This window comes from Mustela lutreola, chromosome 15 (assembly GCF_030435805.1).
Source record: "Mustela lutreola isolate mMusLut2 chromosome 15, mMusLut2.pri, whole genome shotgun sequence".
Taxonomy (NCBI): domain Eukaryota; kingdom Metazoa; phylum Chordata; class Mammalia; order Carnivora; family Mustelidae; genus Mustela; species Mustela lutreola.
Window position 1 is genome coordinate 51,780,207 of NC_081304.1, and position 17,317 is coordinate 51,797,523.

Here is a 17,317-nt window from a genome sequence, read left to right on the forward strand (position 1 = left end):
CATCCAATAAGTGTCTTTATGATAGGGCATGTTAAGACATTTTTTTTTTAACTATTAAAAATTAAATAATGCCAATGGACCTTCAGTTATGGAAAAGGACAATTCCATGGGATCTACTGGCACGAGCTATGGATCAAGACATGATGAACGAAAGAGAATGAGTGTTTGTAGTCATTTTTAAATCCCGGGCCTGTTGCTCTTGGCTCAGGGTTCCGCCTCTCTTCGTTGCCTCACCAAAATGCACACAAGGAACGCAAATTTCCATGTTAATTAGGACATGCCCAGGGAAGCAAATCTGATACAGGTGAGTACACTAATCCCAAAGATTAGAACTACCTGTACCACTGCTCTCCAAGGTTAACTCTGCTGAAGTGGCGCCATAGCATGCACCATCAGTAAAGGAAAACTGACGCTTCCCGAGCAAACACTTTTCACAAAAATCACTTATTCGCACGTCCACCTCTAGTAACGACTACACCTAATCCAGTCCAATCGAAGAATTCAGTCCACTCTCCCAGAAGACCGGCTTCTCAATTACAGTTTCCCAAATCCCTCTTCCTCTATAAATGAGAATTCACCGACTTCACCCAGTAAAACAGCGATAATAAAAGGCAGAGGTTCCGATCTTTGCCATCTCCACCACAACCCACCCTTCGCCATTACACCCCGAAGGGGTTTGCTTAGAAGGTGAACTACTTTGCTCTCCACGCACTTGTCCATCGCTGTCACCCTCCTGAAGCCCTTCCACACTCCCGAGACTGCCACCAACTCCGCCTCGGAGCGAGCCCAGGCCCGCCACCTGTGCCGGCCCCACCTGGGCTCCCCCGGCCCTCCCCGGCTCCCTCGGCCCGGCCCGCAGGACTCCGCACGCCCCCTCCCCACAGGACACCCGGCCGGCCGCAGCCCATTCTTCCTCCAAACTCCATAAGCCTCTTCCACTCGCCCAGCCCCAGCTCCCCGCCGCGCCCGACTCGCCCCGGGCAGCCGAGGGGAAGAGCCCGGGCGTCCGCGGCGGGACCCGACCTACCCGGCCCGCGACGCCCCTCGCTGGACCGAGAAGCCGCTCCGGCGGCCGGCGCCCTAGGAGCCCTCGGAAGCCCGGGAGCGAGCTGGGGGCCCGGAGGCCGGGGCTGCGGGCGCTGTGGCCTACTCACCAGGAGCTGGCGGAGCTTGGTAGCCGGCGCGCCCCTGGGCCTGAGGAGCAGGACGCGGCCCCGGCGCGGGTCCCTACCCCGGGACCTCGCTCGGCGCGGCGAGCTGGGAGCTCACTCCAGCCGCCGCCGCCGCCGCCGCTGCTGCTTCGCCACCTTGGCCGCCATCTTGACTCAACCCCTCTCCCTCCCCCCTGACTCCGGCGGCCGCCGCTAAGGCGGCTCCGGCGCCGGCTCCTCCTCCTTCCGGAGGGCTGGGAGACCGACTCCCTCCGCTGGCCGAGCGCGGCTCCTACCTCGGCCGAGCTTCCTGGGCCTCCCCGCGCCGGGTCCCCTCGGCTCTGCCCTCGGCCTGGCGGCGGCGGTCCCCTCGAGCGAAGACGGGGCCGGGGCCGCGGCCGCGCCCGGCCGGACCCAGCGCGCTGCCATCGCGCCCTCGGGCCGAGGCGCTCGCCGCGAGCCGGCCGGCTGCCGCGCGCTCAGGGCCTTCCCCGGGCCGTGGGAAAAGGAAGGATCGGAGGCCATGCCTCGGGCCCTGCGAGCCCTCCGCGGCGCGGCGGCCGCCGCCTCCTCGGCCCGGGCTGCGGGAAGGAAAGTCAGGTCCCCAGGGCTGGGAGCCGGAGGGCTGCACGGCGACCTACCCAAGGGTCTGCGGCTGTAATTCGCAGCGGGACTTCACAGCACGTCAGACGATGCTGATTTGTCCGTGATGTCGTTCCTTAATCTAAAGTCACCCGTCGGAGGAGCCCGTGGCTCTCGGCGACCGCGAAGTGCGCTCTCTCGGTCTTACTCTTCTAGGGAAACCACTGGACGGTTCCTCGTCACCGCGTGCGTTTCCCTCCGAGGAGCCACCGCTCCCCATGCCAAAATGAAGAAGGAAAAACCAAGTCGGTTCATTCGGAGAAGGGGCCAACCAAATAATTGGGGGGAAGTCTAGGGTTTTAATAAATGAGTCACAAAAGTGTGAATTGAAGAGAGGAGTGAATTCAAGAGAGGGAGGGTGGGTGTTTTCAAATAATTCTTTTTAAACCCAGAGCACTGTAAGGACAGGGCCGAAAGCTGGACAGCAAGGGGCTCGTCTCCGAAACCCAGAAGGCAAAAGGCGTCGTAGATGCTCCACAAAGTAGAGAGAACTAGATAAAGAATGGTTGGGAGGTGTCCTTGCAAAAGCCACAACAGGAGCCCAACGTTGAAAGCCGCTGGTCGGCAGAACAGTGAAACTCGGAACGCAATTTCCGCGGTTGCAGTTTTCCCGCCGGAGGCTGGGTGTGCTGCAGCCTTCCTCCCGCGCAGGCGCAGTGCCACCCAGAGAGGATGGAAGCCGTGGGTTTTCTGTGTTTGGTCGCTGCGGTCGTAGCGTGGGGCTTCCTCTGGGTTTGGGACTCCTGGGAAAGAATGAGAAGTCAGGAGCCGGCTGGCGTCCCGGGAGATGGAAGTAAGACCCTCCTGGTGATCGCGCACCCCGACGATGAAGCCATGTTCTTTGCTCCCACTTTGCTAGGCTTGGCCCGCCTGAGGCACCGGCTGTCTTTGCTCTGCTTCTCTGCAGGTAGGAGGCTGTAGGCGGGTCGCTGGGAGCGGGGGCTGTGATGCGTATTCAAGTGCCAACCTATTTCAGTGGGCTTCTCCCCGAAGGGAAGCTAAGTTGAGGGAGCTAAGGGAGGACAACGAAGGTCCCTTCTCTGGGCACTTCACGGAGGAGGGTGGCCCCAGCCTGTGGACTGCAGCGGCCAACGTCCCAGGTGGGTTGGGGGTCGTCCCCAGTTGAGGTACTTAGCTGCCAGCAGGATTGAGGAGCACAAGACAACTGCTCACATCTCTTGCATCTAATACCTACGTTTCCGCTGGCAACTGCGACTCTCTACTCGTTGTTCTGTGGAACCTCTTTATATGCTAAAGGACCAAGAATAATGATCTTCCTGTGGGACACCCAACAATCTAGGCTGTAGCGTGCCGGCTCGACCCTTGCCACTTTACTCCGAAAGGTAGCACAGGACCTTCCTGCGGCTTTTAAAATCCACTTTGTGCTAGAGCGTTGCGTATGTCAAATTGAAGGGAGAGATTCAGATCATTAGACTAGAAAATAATTTTAGAGTTCATTTCCACCAACTTCGAGGGATGAGGCGTCTCCAAGAGTAAGTCCTGCTTTAATCATACAGAAAAGATGGACTGAGAAAACAAAAACTGACCATGATACTGGTGATATTTGCCCAACTGTATAAATGTCATTGAATTGTACATAGACAATGGGTATGTAAAATTAAACCTCAATAAAGTTATTTTTAACAAATACCCATAACCTCTTTTCCCACTTAGTTGTGTGTCATTACAGTTCTGTTTCGACACTGTTTTTTTACAGATACTCCATTTTATATAATTCTATATTTTTCACTGTACATTAGTTTTTGCTTCCTTACCAAATATTTATTTTTTTACTGTTTTTTAAGAGGTTTTATTTATTTGAGAGAGAGCGAGAGCACAGTGGGGACGAACAGAGGGTGAGAGAGAAGCAGACTCCCCACTGAGTAGAGAGCCCTACTGGGGGCTGGATCCTAGGACCCCAAGATCATGACCCCAGCAGAAGGCAGCCTCTTACAAGATTGAGCCACCCAGGTACCCCTACCAAATATTTATTAGAAATGTATGTGCATATGTTAATTAATTGGATTTAAATAAATAAAAAAGAAATTATAGGTTTAAAAGAGCCATTTTTAAAAGAAAAAAAAAATCTGTGCACTGTGCACTATTAGAAGGTCAGAGCCACAGCATTGACAATACCAAATGCGTAGGATGTGAAGAAAGAAGAACTCTTACTCATTGGTAGTGGGAATGCAAAATGCTTCACCCACTTTGGGAGACTTAGTTTGGCAGTTTCTTATAAAAACTAAACATGCTCTTACCAAACCTTCCAGCAGTCACCCTCCCTGGTGTTTATCCAAAGGAGTTGAAAATATGTCCATGCAAAAACGTGCCCACAGATGTTTATCGCAACTTGACTCATAATTGCCAAAACTTGAGTGCAACCAAAACACCCTTCGGTTAGGAAATAGATAAGTAAGTTGGGACATCCAGGCAATGGAGTATTATTCAATGCTAAAAAGAAATGAGCTATGAATCCCTGAAAAAACATGGAGGAACCTTAACAGCATATCACTAGGTGAAAGAAGCCACTCTGAAAAGGCTATATACTGTGTGATTCCAACCATATGACATTCTGGAGAAGGCAAAATGATAAACACAGTAAAGCGATCAGTGATTGCCTGGTGTTGGGATGAAAGGAGGGTGAACTGGAGAAGCGCAGAGGATTCTTCGGCAGTGAAAATACTGTGTGATATTATAAGGGATGCATGTCTTTGTACATTTTTGTCCAAACCCTCATCCTGTATACCACCAAGAGGGAACCCTAACTTAAACTATGGACTTTAGGTGATTATGATGTATCAGTGTAGGTTCACCCATTGTAACATATAGCACTGCCATGGGGGATGTTGATAATGAGGAAGGCTATGCATGTGTAGGTACGAGGATTAAAGTGAAATCTCCATACCTTCCCCTCAATTTTTCTGTGAACCTAGAACTGCTCTAAAAAGCATAGTTTTAATTAAAAAAAAAAAAACTTAGTACTTAAAAGAAATTATATACTAGTCCTTAGTTTAAACAGTGAAATTAAACAGTGAAAACAAGCTAGATTAGGGTCACATTCTTGTGAAACATAATTTAAGCATTTACCCATGTTAATAAGAACTAGATAATAATAGCCTTTGTTTGTTTCAAGTTTTTATTTAGATTCTAGTTAATGAACATACAGTGTAACATTGGTTTCAGGATAATAGCCTTTTAAACAGTTTCATAGAGATAAACCTTAATATAGTCATCCCTTTATTATATGTATATTTAGAGGGATTTTTTTTTCCCAGTTTATCACTATTAACAGAAAACAGTGAACATCTTTATGTGTTTCTTATTATTTCATTAGGGCTGATTTCTAAATTTGTCTGTTTTTAAGGCTTTGCATGCAAATCAGATTCTCCAAAACATACCAATTTATATCCTCACTGACAGGTAGTGAGAGTATCTGCCTAAATACAGCACCCTCTCTAACACTGACTAGTATTTTGTAATATTACTTCTTGGCATAACACTTTTTCCCCTCAAATCTTTTGTTGCCAATGAGTGTAACCCATTTTTCATGTATTGTGAATATGGGTCTGAGCACTTTCCTACTCAGTTTGTGCTATTAAGGATATTAATTGTAAATAGATACAGGTAATAATACAGCAAACATTGTTTGCTTTTTTTTTTTTTTTTAATTCAAAAGCTTTTTTTTTTTTTAAGATTTTATTTATTCAACAGACAGCGAGAGATCACAAGTAGGTAGAGAGGCAGGCAGAGAGAGAGGGGAAAGCAGGCTCCCTGCTGAGCAGAGAGCCCCACATGGGGCTCGATCCCAGGACCCTGAGATCATGACCTGAGCTGAATTCAGGCAGAGGCTTAACTCATTGAGCCACCCAGGCGCCCCTCATTGTTTGCTTTTAATGGTATTTGTGTTTTATATTACAGCTGTGGGAGTCAAATTATAACATATTTGGTTCAAGATCTAGGAGAGAAACCTGGATATTATTTACCAAGTATTATAGGTACAGTGACTTCTTCAGTAAATTTCTCCTTGTTTTTCAGGAGGTTGAAACCGGAAATTAAAATTTTTTCAAATGAAAAATATATAGCATTCCCTTAGTACATATTAAATACACAGTAGCTTTGTCTTGCAAGTGTTTCCTCTGACTTGAACTTGACATTTATTTTTTTTTTTAAGATTTTATTTATTTATTTGACAGAGAGAAATCACAAGTACACTGAGAGGCAGGCAGAGAGAGAGAGAAGGAAGCAGGCTCCCTGCTGAGCAGAGAGCCTGATGCGGGACTCGATCCTAGGACCCTGAGATCATGACCTGAGCCGAAGGCAGCGGCTTAACTCACTGAGCCACCCAGGCACCCTGAACTTGACATTTAAATTGCTTTCTTTTGGGGCACCTGGGTGGCTCAGTCGTTAAGCATCTGACTTCGACTGGGGTCATGATCCCAGGGTTCTGGGAGCAAGCCTGGAATTGGGCTCCCTGCTCAGCAGGAAGTCTGCTTCTCCCTCTCCCACTCCCCCTCTTGTATTCCCTCTCTTGATGTCTCTGTGTCTCTGTCAAATAAATAAATAAAATCTTTAAAATAAATAAATAGTTCTCTCTTGTAATGTTTTTGAAAGATTAATTTATTTATAAGAGAGAGCATGGGAGTAGGGGATACAGTGAGAGGAGAGAGAATCTTAAGCAGGCACCACACCCAGCATGGCAGAGCCCATGGCTCCGGGCTCCTTCTCAAGAGCCTGAGATCCTGGCCTGAGCCAAAATCAAGGATTGGATGTTCAACCAACCAAGCCACCCAGGCACCCCTCTTAGAAATTTTTAATTACTTCTATTTTTTTAATTGCTTTTAAAATCCCCAACTCACTCAAAAAGGTACAGATTAAACATTACCCACACTCCTAATTTATTTAAAAAAAAAAAAAAACTAAAATACAGTGATGAGGACAATACAAAACTAAGTTATCATCTGGAGTCTTAGGGTTAATCCCTGTGTTGGATACCGTGTAATGACTGTCTCCTTTCTGGGTGCAGACAGTTCACAAGTAGCACTAAGGTAACTCTGGCCAAAGAGGAAAGGTCTGGTGGGGCTGTTTTCCTCTGGGCTATTTGGCCAGTAAAGGAAGCCCCTCTTGGTTCAGTGCTTCCTGAGTGCCTGAAGTGTTCTGGACACCAGGATGACACAAAGTTGAATGAGACTGTGACATTTAAGGTCAGTGACATTTAGGAATTATTAATCTGATCATGGAGAAAAGTTCATATGTCTGAGCAGAATACTGGAAAATGGGAGACTTGCCAGGGAAAATGGGAGACTTCCCAGAGGGGATGTCATTTGGTCAGGATGATGAAAACAGATTGTCATTTAGGAAGAAATGAAATGGGGGGGGGGGGGGCAGGGAGTGTAAAGCTAAAGAAATTGAGGAAAGAGAAAATACTGCCTACTGAACTGGGTGGCTGTGTATTGTCTCTTGGAATTCTCAGGACAGCTGTAGGAGATGGTCATCTCCACTTCACAGGTGGAGACCCTGTGGCTCAGGAAAGTTAAGTAACTAACATACAGTACACATGCAATTATCTGCTGGAGAGTTGAATTAAGGGGTGCATTAGCTAGACAATTGCTTGTAAGTGCAGTTTAAGTGGTACTAAACCTTCACTGTATATTATTGTAAGGATACAGAGAAGCCGTACTTCGCAGAACGATTCATAGGAAACAATGTATGTGTTGGGAAAAGAAAGGATATATGAGCTATTTGGGGCACTGATGTGGTCAAGACCCCCCAGGGACACATTTTCCTGTAATACTCAGGAGTAAGAGCCTCTTCTTTAAATAAATATTCAGCAGATATTTAAGGACTATCAATTTAAAGGTTCCCAAATTAATAGAATGCCCAGGTACCTGACTTACTCTGGGCAGTTTGTGAAGAGACAGTTTTAAATCTGCTGAACTCCAAAGTCCGTGGTCTTGGCGATATGCAGTACTGCCTGTAGCATGCAGCTGAAATGCAGGCAGACCGACGGAGGAACAGACAGGTAGATCCAGTGATGGGGAAGGATTAAATGGTGATGATTCTAAAGACTGGACTGCTGTCAGTCATCTCACAGGAGTGAGTAGTATTTCCTTCAGCTTTTTATCGTAACCACAAATTTTTCAGGTGGCTTACGTCCCGTAGGGAACAAGATGAGATAAGAATGAATAAACTGATAGATTTCCACTATCAAAGAAATCTGCCACTGTATATTTGTTATCTTCAGGAAATTACTACAATCAAGGGGAGATGCGTAAGAAAGAACTTTTGCAGAGCTGTGATGTTTTGGGGATTCCACGTTCCAGTATAATGATTATTGACAACAGGTAATTTATCCTTCAAAAATGTAGAAACTCATTGGCCATAAATAGGCAGCGGTACGCTCCAAAGACACAAAAAAACTAATGTGGGTGGGTAAGAACATCTTATTTGAGAAGTCCACTTAAAATAGTTTCACATTTGTTTTTAAATGACAGTGTAATGCAAATAAATGTTTTCAACTTCTGTTCAGATCTGTCTCTAAAAATAGCTACTTTTTTAATCTTTAAAAAATACTGTTACAAAAATTTCAAAAATACACAGAAGGATAAAGAACCATGTCATGAACCCCCATATGCCTATTACTGAAGCCCAGTAATTATCAAGCCTTTTCTATACTTGCTTCGTCTACCCCCATTTCACATCTGTTGTGTGTGCGAAGCCTTTCTAAAGAAAATCTAGCCATCAGGTTGTTTCGCCCTTGTGTTGTTAAATATACATCCCTTAAGAAGATAGCGAGATATACATCTTTTAAGAAGATAGACATTCTTTCAATGCCATTACCATCACATCCAGCAAAGTTAATAATTAATAATGTTGATGCCCTCCCAGCACCCAGTCCATACTGACATTTCTCCAAGTAGCTCAAAGTGTTTTCAGTTGGGTTTGTTCAAGTCAGGGACTAAACGAGTCCACGCAGGATATAGTTGGTTGATAATCTGCCATTCATTGTCCTTTCCTCCCTCCCCCACCTTGTCTTTGTTGAAAAAACTTAGTTGTCATATAGAATGTCATGCCTTCTGGACTTGTCTGCCCGTCTTCTCATAGTGTTAAGTTGTTCTTCTATCATTCATATTTCTTGCAAACTAGAACTTAGCTATAACTTTCAGGAGCAAGAATACTGCTATAAACTACTGTGTACGTCACATTGAATCATTTCAGGAGACCACATGCATCCGATCATCTCGCTTATAATGATTCTACCACTAATCAGTGAATTCACGTGGCAACGGCTGCTCCTTTCATTTCAAAGACCCACACCCACCTTTCATGTAATGCTTTCATGATTGCCTGAATCATTGGTTAACTAGAAATAGCCAAATGCTGAGTGTCTGAATGTCCCCTGCATTCTAAATGTATTAGCTGTAATTCTTCGGCAAAGCAAAGCTTTATCAGCTGGGGCTATGTAGTTACCCTAGTATATAATTTGATCTGAAAAGACAGGCTAAAGCTTAATTCTTTTTCTTTTTAATTTTATTTATTTATTTGAGAGGGAGAGGGAGCAGGAGCAGGGAGAGTGGCAGAGGGAGAGGCAGACTCCCTGCTGCTGAGCAGGGAGCCCTGCTGAGGGCTCCATCCCAGGTGCCAGGATCATTACCTGAGCCAAAGATAGATGCTTAACTGACTGAGCCACCTTGGCGCCCCTAAATGCTTAATTCTTTAATTGCCATTTTCAGAATAAGGAGTCGATGCCCTGTGTACCTCCAGTGGTAACCCATTGTTTTGTGGCTTGGATGGGGAGGCCACTTTTTTATTTTGTCCGGTACCTATGTGTTTTTAATGTATTCAGGTTTTCTGTTTTGGTTGTGTTCTTTGTTTCTCCAGTTGTCTCATCTTTGACTCTTGAGCCTCTTAATGTTAGCTCCTGTGTCCTTTGTTATGGTCTCTTTAGTTTTGTAGGATTTGCTTGCTGTCAGGGATGATGAGATTTCCCATCACCTTCTTGTATGCGTTCCTGCCCCAGTCCTGGCATCAGCCCTCCCTCCAAGGAGCTTTGGTCTCTCTTGGGAGGGTGTGGTGTTTAGAGACCATAACCAAAGTTACTAGGAGTGTTTACTGCTACAGTGTTACGGTGGACAGAGCTAGTAAATATGTATTTTTTTTAAGGAAAAAGAAATCAGGAATACTAATGCTTACAACATAGAGTTAATATTTCAGGGGTTTTGTTTAATACCTTTGATTTTTACATCCAATCTCTTTTCTCTCACACTGTAAGTCTTGCTTTCTAACAACATGAACATAATTATTCTCTTTTTAAATCTTTAAGGATTTTATAAAACATGAATAAAAAAATACTTGAAAAGCAGATATTAAAAACCAAGGCTAAATATAATATAACTGACCATAATGTCTGCAATATACTTCAGAATAATTCAGAAAAAAAAATGCATACCTATATAGATTAAGCCAAAATAGTAAAATATTAACGGTTTCAACCCTGGTGAAAGATACACGAGAGTAGATTATACTAATCTTTTAACTTTTTTGTTTATTCATAAATTTTTATAATAGAAAAAATTCCGAGTACCATACCACGTGCCTTTTCTCTGATTTTCTGGCATGTATTAATATACATTAATATACATATTATGTATACAATACAATACAATGTATACAATACATTGTTATCGACCTGCCTCTTCAATTAAAAAAATTCAGGGGCACCTGGGTGCCTCAGTCAGTTAAGCATCTGCCTTCAGCTCAGGTGATGATCTAGGATTCTGGAATCAAGCTCCTCATAGGAATCTCTGCTCAGCAGGGAGCCTGCTTCTCCCTCTTTTGATCCCCCAGCTTATACTCTCTTGCTCTCTGTCAAATAAATAAATAAAAATTAAAAAAAAAAAAAAAGACCACTTTGTTGAGAAAAATCTGATGGATTGCTAGGCTTTGATTGTCCCCATGCGTTGTCCATGAGCTGAGTCACTCTCCCTGGGTGTCCTTTTTCATTTCAGCACCTACTTTAATTAGCTGCTTCCTCCCACAGTGGAAGAGGTTGGGGGTTGGGGATGGAGTTTAGATGAGTGGCAAATAAATTGGTCCTGGCAGACATGTATCTCTTACTATTTGAACCTTCATGATATCACAAAAGAAACAGAAACAATAGTGGAGACCGATGATTAGTTGTTTGCTTTAGAATGATCACTCTGGGGGTGCCTGGGTAGCTCCGTAGGTTGACCAAGGGACTCCTTTTTTTAAATACTTTATTTGTTTATTTGACAGAATGAATGAGAGAGACAGAGAGCAAGCACGGGGAATGGCAGGCAGGGGAGAAGCAGGCTCCCTGCTGAGCAAGGAGCCTGATGTGGCGCTCCATTCCAGGACTCAGGGATCATGACCTGAGCCGAAGCCAGATGCTTAACAACTGAGCCTCCCAGGAGCCCCACCAAGGGACTCTTGATTTCAGCCCAGGTCATGATCCTCTGGGTCGTGAGCTCAAGCCCAAGTTGGGCTCCTCACTGAGCATGGAGTCTGCTTAGGATTCACTCTCCCTTCCTCTGCTCCTCTACCCCCTCCCACTTGTGCTCTCTCTCTTAATTAATTAACTAATTAATTGAAGTTTTAGAATGATCACTCTGATGATAGAATGGATTGAAAAGCTTAGGACCACAGACTAATCAGTCTCATGCGTGAGTCCTGGCAAAAGGAGAAGGTGTCAATTTAGAGTCCAGCAGGTGAGATGGAGATGAGGGGATGATGTGAGTCTTATTGAAGATGGTTCAAGAACAGAAGAAATCTGGGATAATGGAAATTGCAGGCATAGAGAGCTAGATGGATAAAGGTCAGCTCTCATAGTTTAAGACAAGAATTGGGTTATGGTAAAGAACAGATTAGACATCCTTAGCATAAGGAAGAATTAAAACCATTGGAGTGGCTGCAGTCACCCTTGCTTGGATCGGTGGGGCGATAAGAGAGTATGGAGATTAGTCAAGGCAAGAAGAGAAAACCACAAATGAGGAGGAGAATTATGCATTTGGTATCATGTAACCCAAGGAGTGGGCATGGTGATGGTTCAGGAAATTGTGAAGCAAATAAGAATTCCCTGCTCAGAGAAGAACCCCAATATCAAGCAAAATTAGCATCAGCTGCTATAAAAAATTCTTTTAGCATTTCCCCAAGTCACTAAATAGTCCTTGGAATGGTCTTAAAGATTTCATCACACGGATGTGTTACGACCTGTTTAGTGTTCTCCTACTATTGAATATTCAGATTTTCCCAATATTAAAGTATTTTAAAATCTGATAATCTTCGAAGTTCTGACCTTTTCCTTGGGTAGATTCCTAGATGATAAATTACTGAGACAAAGGACAGGACTAATAGTTTCTTTCATCTGGGTACCAAAAACATTCTTATTAAGGTTATCGTGGCTTATCTTACTTTTTGTTGTTGTTATGAATAAGACTTCTTCTGATACACCTTTTTTTTTAGACTTCACTGCTGGTATGGAGAATATTTACTGACTTTTATGTGTATTTCTTTTATATCCATCCACTTACAAAATGTCTTTAAAGAACCTAACAGCATTTCACTTGATTTTCTTAGCGTTATGGGTTATCCCTGCAAATAATGCTAATACAGTCTTTCATTTTCCTACTTACGTCTCTTACTTGTGTTCTACTTCTTACTATAACTTTGGGCGGAATTTCTTAAACTAGGTTTGACAGTTGTGGTAAGAACAGGTAACTTGATCTGTATTGATGAATTGACTAAGAACACATCTAGTGTTTTACCATTAACTGTGTTGGCTGCCGATTAAGAAGGATATTCTTAGGATGCCTGGGTGGCTCAGTCGGTTAAGCGCCAGGCTCTTGGTTTCAGCTCAGGTCATGATCTCAGGGTGAGATCAAGCCCTGCATAGAGTTCCTCACTCAGCACAGTCTGGTTGAGATTCTCACCCTCTCCCTTTCCTCCCTTTCTGCCCCTCCCCCATTCTTGCTCTTTCTCTCAAATAAGTATATAAAATCTTTTTTAAAAAGATATTCTTCATTGTGTTAGGCATTTTTGTTGGGAACTAACCTTCATTGTGTTGCATTTGAGGGCTCCTGTCATTTCAGTACCCTACAAAGAGATAAGAAAAAACTTTCAAGGGTGCCTGGCTGGCTCAGTCAGAAGAGCAAGTGACTCTTGATCTTGGGCTTGTGAGTTCAAGCCCGACATTGGGTGTAGAGATTACTGATGTAATAAATAAACATTAAAAAAAAAAAAAGAAAAAAGTTTAGGGCGCCTGAGTGGCTCAGTGGGTTAAGCCGCTGCCTTCGGCTCAGGTCATGATCTCAGGGTCCTGGGATCGAGGCCCGCATCAGGCTCTCTGCTCAGCGGGGAGCCTGCTTCTCTCTCTCTCTCTCTCTCTCTCTGTCTATTTGTGATCTCTCTCTGTCAAATAAATAAAATCTTTCAAAAAAAAAAAAAGTTTAATTTATTCTCCGTTTTCCTTGGCTCAGGGAAAATGGGGTCATCATGGTGAATTTTTTCTCTATCTGTGCTAATAGGTTCTGTCATGCTTTCTAGAGCCAGACTTCCCCAACTGCCCCAGCTTTATCAAGTTATTAACTGTCACCTTATTAAGTTACTTAACCTCTGTTCCTAAACTTCCTCCTCTGTAAACCATGAAAGGTAATATGGTTTTGAGTGAATCTGTGAAAGAAATCGCTTGCTTGTTTGTTTTTCAAAGTGACATACTTCCCTTTTATTCTGTCAGGGTACTTGTGATTTCTTTTCTCACCATTAAGATCAGTAATAATACTAATGGGCTTGTGCCCCGGCACCCCGTTTGCACACACAGACATCCCCCTGTGTGGTGTCTGCTTTGTCCAGCAATGCAGGATGTTTAATTCAGAGCCAGATCTGTGTGAAAACTGCCCTTAAAACAGAGATCTTAGCTTGGTTATCAAGGTCATCATTCTCGCCATCTGTCTCAATTTACTAATTTTTGTATGTATTTTGAAGATCATGTAGCTTCAGGAACATCCCCTACTTGTGAAATGCAACAGTAGAGAGGTAGTCAACTTGTCCAAAGTAAACACTTCTAGAATCCAGTTTGAAGAAGTCAAAGAAGCCATGTGTCTTAGCTCAGGCTGCCATAATCAAATACCGCAGCCTGCATGGCTTAACCAACAGAAATTCATTATCTCTCAGTTTTGGAGGCGGGAAGTTTCTGGAGAGGGTGTGCATCTTGGCTTGCAGATGGCTGATTTCTTCTGTATGCTCACACAGAGAGGAGACAAAGAAATTTCTCATTCTGTACTTACAAGGCCGCCAGTCTTACGGGATTAGAGCTCCACAATTATGACCTCATTTAACCTTAATTACTTCCTAAAAACCCTATCTCCAAATACAGTCACATAGGAGGATAAGGCGTCGACACATGAATTTTGGGAGGATACAGTTCAGTCCCTAGCAACATTCCATCTTTATTCATTCTTTCAGCCTCACATTTCATAACCCAGAAAAAGCAGAGCTTTGGAATCTTACTTTAGGTTATTCAGAGGAGCCAAAGAAAAGAATTTGGGGGAAGAAGAGAAAAGGAAAGTTTTATGGAAGACTTAACACTCATAGTGATAATGGTAAATAAGTATTCAGCCATTACTGTCAGTGCCAAAAACCATATTAAAGACATGATCTCACTTACTCCTCAAAATAATCCAATAATTTTTCCCATGTCGTGGATAAGAAGCCGTGGTTTGGTGAAAGGTTGAATAATTCGCCTGAGGTCATCCAGCTAGTAAGTGCTAGAGCTGGCATTTGGTCCAGAGCCTCTGCCTCCACTACTCTGTCTCATATCTGCCCCACTCCCAGCACACGTTCTCAAAGGCCATCTTGTTTGAGTCTTTGACTGTACAGGTTAGGTTTTATCATCCTTTCTTTATTTCACACAAGGAAGCTGAAGCTCAGAGAGATTAAGAGAATTCTCCAAGGTTATTTAATAAATGGCAGTGGTAGGAACCAAAACGAGCAAGGAAGACAGAATTGATTCCTGCTTTTCTGCAGGAAAGTAGGTCACCCATTTGCGACCAGCGTGTATGGAGAATACATCTGGTTGGCGTTGTGTGTGGTCAGTTCTTTCTTCCATTGTTCTAAGCCTCCTTGCTTGATTTCAGAAAAACATGTAGCCCGAGGAGCTCACCCCAGTAAACCACTCACCTAATCACTTACAGAAGCAAGACTGTTCAGTTGTCAAGAAAAGAAGGCATGGTCTCCATCATTAGACAACTAAATGGATACTTTTGGTGACTTTACCTGGTTCTTAGTGCCTCCATAGGTATTCTGCTAATTTGAGTCATAGGATATTAAATTGTTGTTAACGGATACATATTAAATGTCTGGAATGGGCAGTGTACCGTGCTAGATGTTGAAGAAAGAGAAGTTCAAGGTTTCGGAGCTAATTGTAGGTGCTGGCATTAACAGTTATTGCTGCTGTATTTGTGCAAAGCTGTCTCACTGTGCATATGCTGAAGTTCAGGTCGTGCTGTTCTCAGCATGGAGGCTGATTGAGAGTCTCTCTCTCTCCCTCTTCCCCTGCCTCTCATGCTCTCTCGCTCTCTCTCTAAAATAAATGAATAAATCCTTAAAATGAAAAAAAGATATGTGCCAGACTTGTTAATAGTACCTGCTACTTAATTGGGGCAGGGAAGAGGGATACTTTCACTTTTTAATTCTACAGAAATCTGTACAGTTTGAGGTTTTTTTAGAAAAAAATATATATAATTTCTAAATTATATATATATATTTTTAAAGATTTTATTTATTTATTTATTTGACAGAGAGAGATCATAAGTAGGCAAAGAGGCAGGCAGAGAGAAAGGAGGAAGCAGGCTCCCTGCTGAGCAGAGAGCCCAATGCGGGACTCGGTCCCAAGATCATGACCTGAGCCAAAGGTAGAGGCTTTAACCCAACTGAGCCACCCAGGTGCCCTATATATTTTTTTTTAAAGACTATCCCATATATCTAATAAAATATTCTTCCCTCTCTACTCAGCTTCCATCCATACAAGTGAATGCTGAATTAAAAATAATTTTGTGTACATGTGATAAGATTTGATTTGATAAATTCAAAGCATTGAACAGAGTTCCTTGAAAATATAATGATGCTTTTAAGCCTTTTAGTCTTCTCATGGGCCTCATTCTGGAAGGTGAGTGGGAAGAAGGTCAGCTATGTGGCTCCAAAGTGCTCTGACTGGAAAAGGTGGGGATTCAAGAGAAGCCTGATCATGATGAGATAAAACAAAGCAGATCCCCCCCAATTATAACCCATGCCCATTAAAGTGCTTTGGGGCCCAAGGAACTCTTGTTCAACAAGACTTGCAAGGTCTCAAAGCTTTCCGTGGTCTGATCACTATCTCCCCACTCAGGCACATCGGCTGGCACCTGCTCATACCCATATCACATATATTCCCACGACAAAAGTAGGTAGGACTGCCCAGTACCCCCATCTAGGTCCAGTGCCATATTTAGGCAGGGCCTCAAATGTACCATGGCTTCTCATGCATCCACACCTCTGCATGTGCCAGCCCCTCCTCTAGCAGGCTTCTCCCCTAACCCCTCACTGGTCCTATTCCTCCTTCAAACTTCAACTCAAGGGTTACCTTAGACACCATGGCACCATCCCTGATTTGCCTAGATTTTCCTAGGCACTTTTGTTACAGTTTCATTATATCCTAGAATACACCCCAATTTTTTACTCTATACCGAAAGCTCCTCTTGTTCCTGTATCCCCAATGTCTGTCATAATCTTCAATACATAGTAGTTGCTCAGTACCTGTTTGTCGAATAAATGAATGACTCCACTCACACCATAAGCTTTCTTCCTGTGGCCAGCATGTAAATGGGTGCTCTCAAAGAACCCAAGTGACCCCTGGGCATCCCGACCCCTTCTCTTCACTTTCTCTTCATTAACCCAGCACTGGCGACTCTGAGACTTCACTGAAACTGTTTTCACTTCCTTTAATTAAATAAAACAGTCTGGGTCCCTGACCTGTGTAGTTATTTTTAACCTTCTGGAAAGTTCTAAATGAGTCCTTTGCTTTGGGAGGGTTTTTCTACAGCTCCTGATTTTGCCATCCTGTAGATGTGGCTCCATAAAAATGTTGTGGCACAATAAAAATCCCATCTCTCCCAGTACTTGTCTTCACATCAGTTTGGCATTAACAAGCCCAAGAGTTTTACAGACTAATTTTAGCTGAGCAGGGAGATAGAATCCAGTACCTACTAGGAAGCATAAATGAGTCTGGCTTGCTAGCAGTTCCTGGAAGTCTTTGTGTTTTCCAATAAATCCATACAAATCGTACAGTGAAAGAGAAACCACAGAGCAAAGTCTGGGACTGTTGGGGTCATGTTGGTAATTAAACCCCCCCTCTCCTCTTGAGACCCAGTAAGAGCCTTTCCCCTACAAAAAACAAAAGCAAAAAAAGGCCGTATGCTTGTCTGCCAAAGTAGATGTGACCAAGCATCCTCTCCCTGTAAGAGATTAAAATAAAG

The 17,317-nt window shown here is 43.7% G+C and overlaps 2 protein-coding genes across 22 annotated transcripts in view; one reads left to right on the top strand and one right to left on the bottom strand.

Annotated features, from left to right (window-relative positions):
• The window catches only part of NCOR1 (nuclear receptor corepressor 1), a 155,942-nt gene extending 154,018 nt beyond the window's left edge, over nucleotides 1–1,924 (bottom strand). For 12 of the 17 annotated variants that reach the window (XM_059149943.1, XM_059149938.1, XM_059149937.1 and 9 more), the window contains exon 1: nucleotides 1,155–1,355. The gene's annotated coding sequence lies outside the window, so the exon portion shown is untranslated. Of the gene's footprint in view, nucleotides 1–1,154; nucleotides 1,357–1,792 lie in introns of those variants that run through there. The other 5 variants (XM_059149948.1, XM_059149947.1, XM_059149950.1 and 2 more) reach the window with 3 other exon arrangements.
• Nucleotides 1,925–2,184: 260 nt separating this feature from the next.
• PIGL (phosphatidylinositol glycan anchor biosynthesis class L) overlaps nucleotides 2,185–17,317 on the top strand; it is a 65,549-nt gene continuing 50,416 nt past the window's right edge. For 2 of the 5 annotated variants that reach the window (XM_059149953.1, XM_059149954.1), the window contains exons 1-2: nucleotides 2,212–2,700; nucleotides 8,035–8,134. In XM_059149953.1, coding sequence (XP_059005936.1) covers nucleotides 2,466–2,700; nucleotides 8,035–8,134 — 335 coding nt within the window. In that variant the 5' untranslated portion in view covers nucleotides 2,212–2,465. Of the gene's footprint in view, nucleotides 2,701–8,034; nucleotides 8,135–17,317 lie in introns of all 5 variants that reach the window. The other 3 variants (XM_059149955.1, XM_059149956.1, XM_059149957.1) reach the window with 2 other exon arrangements.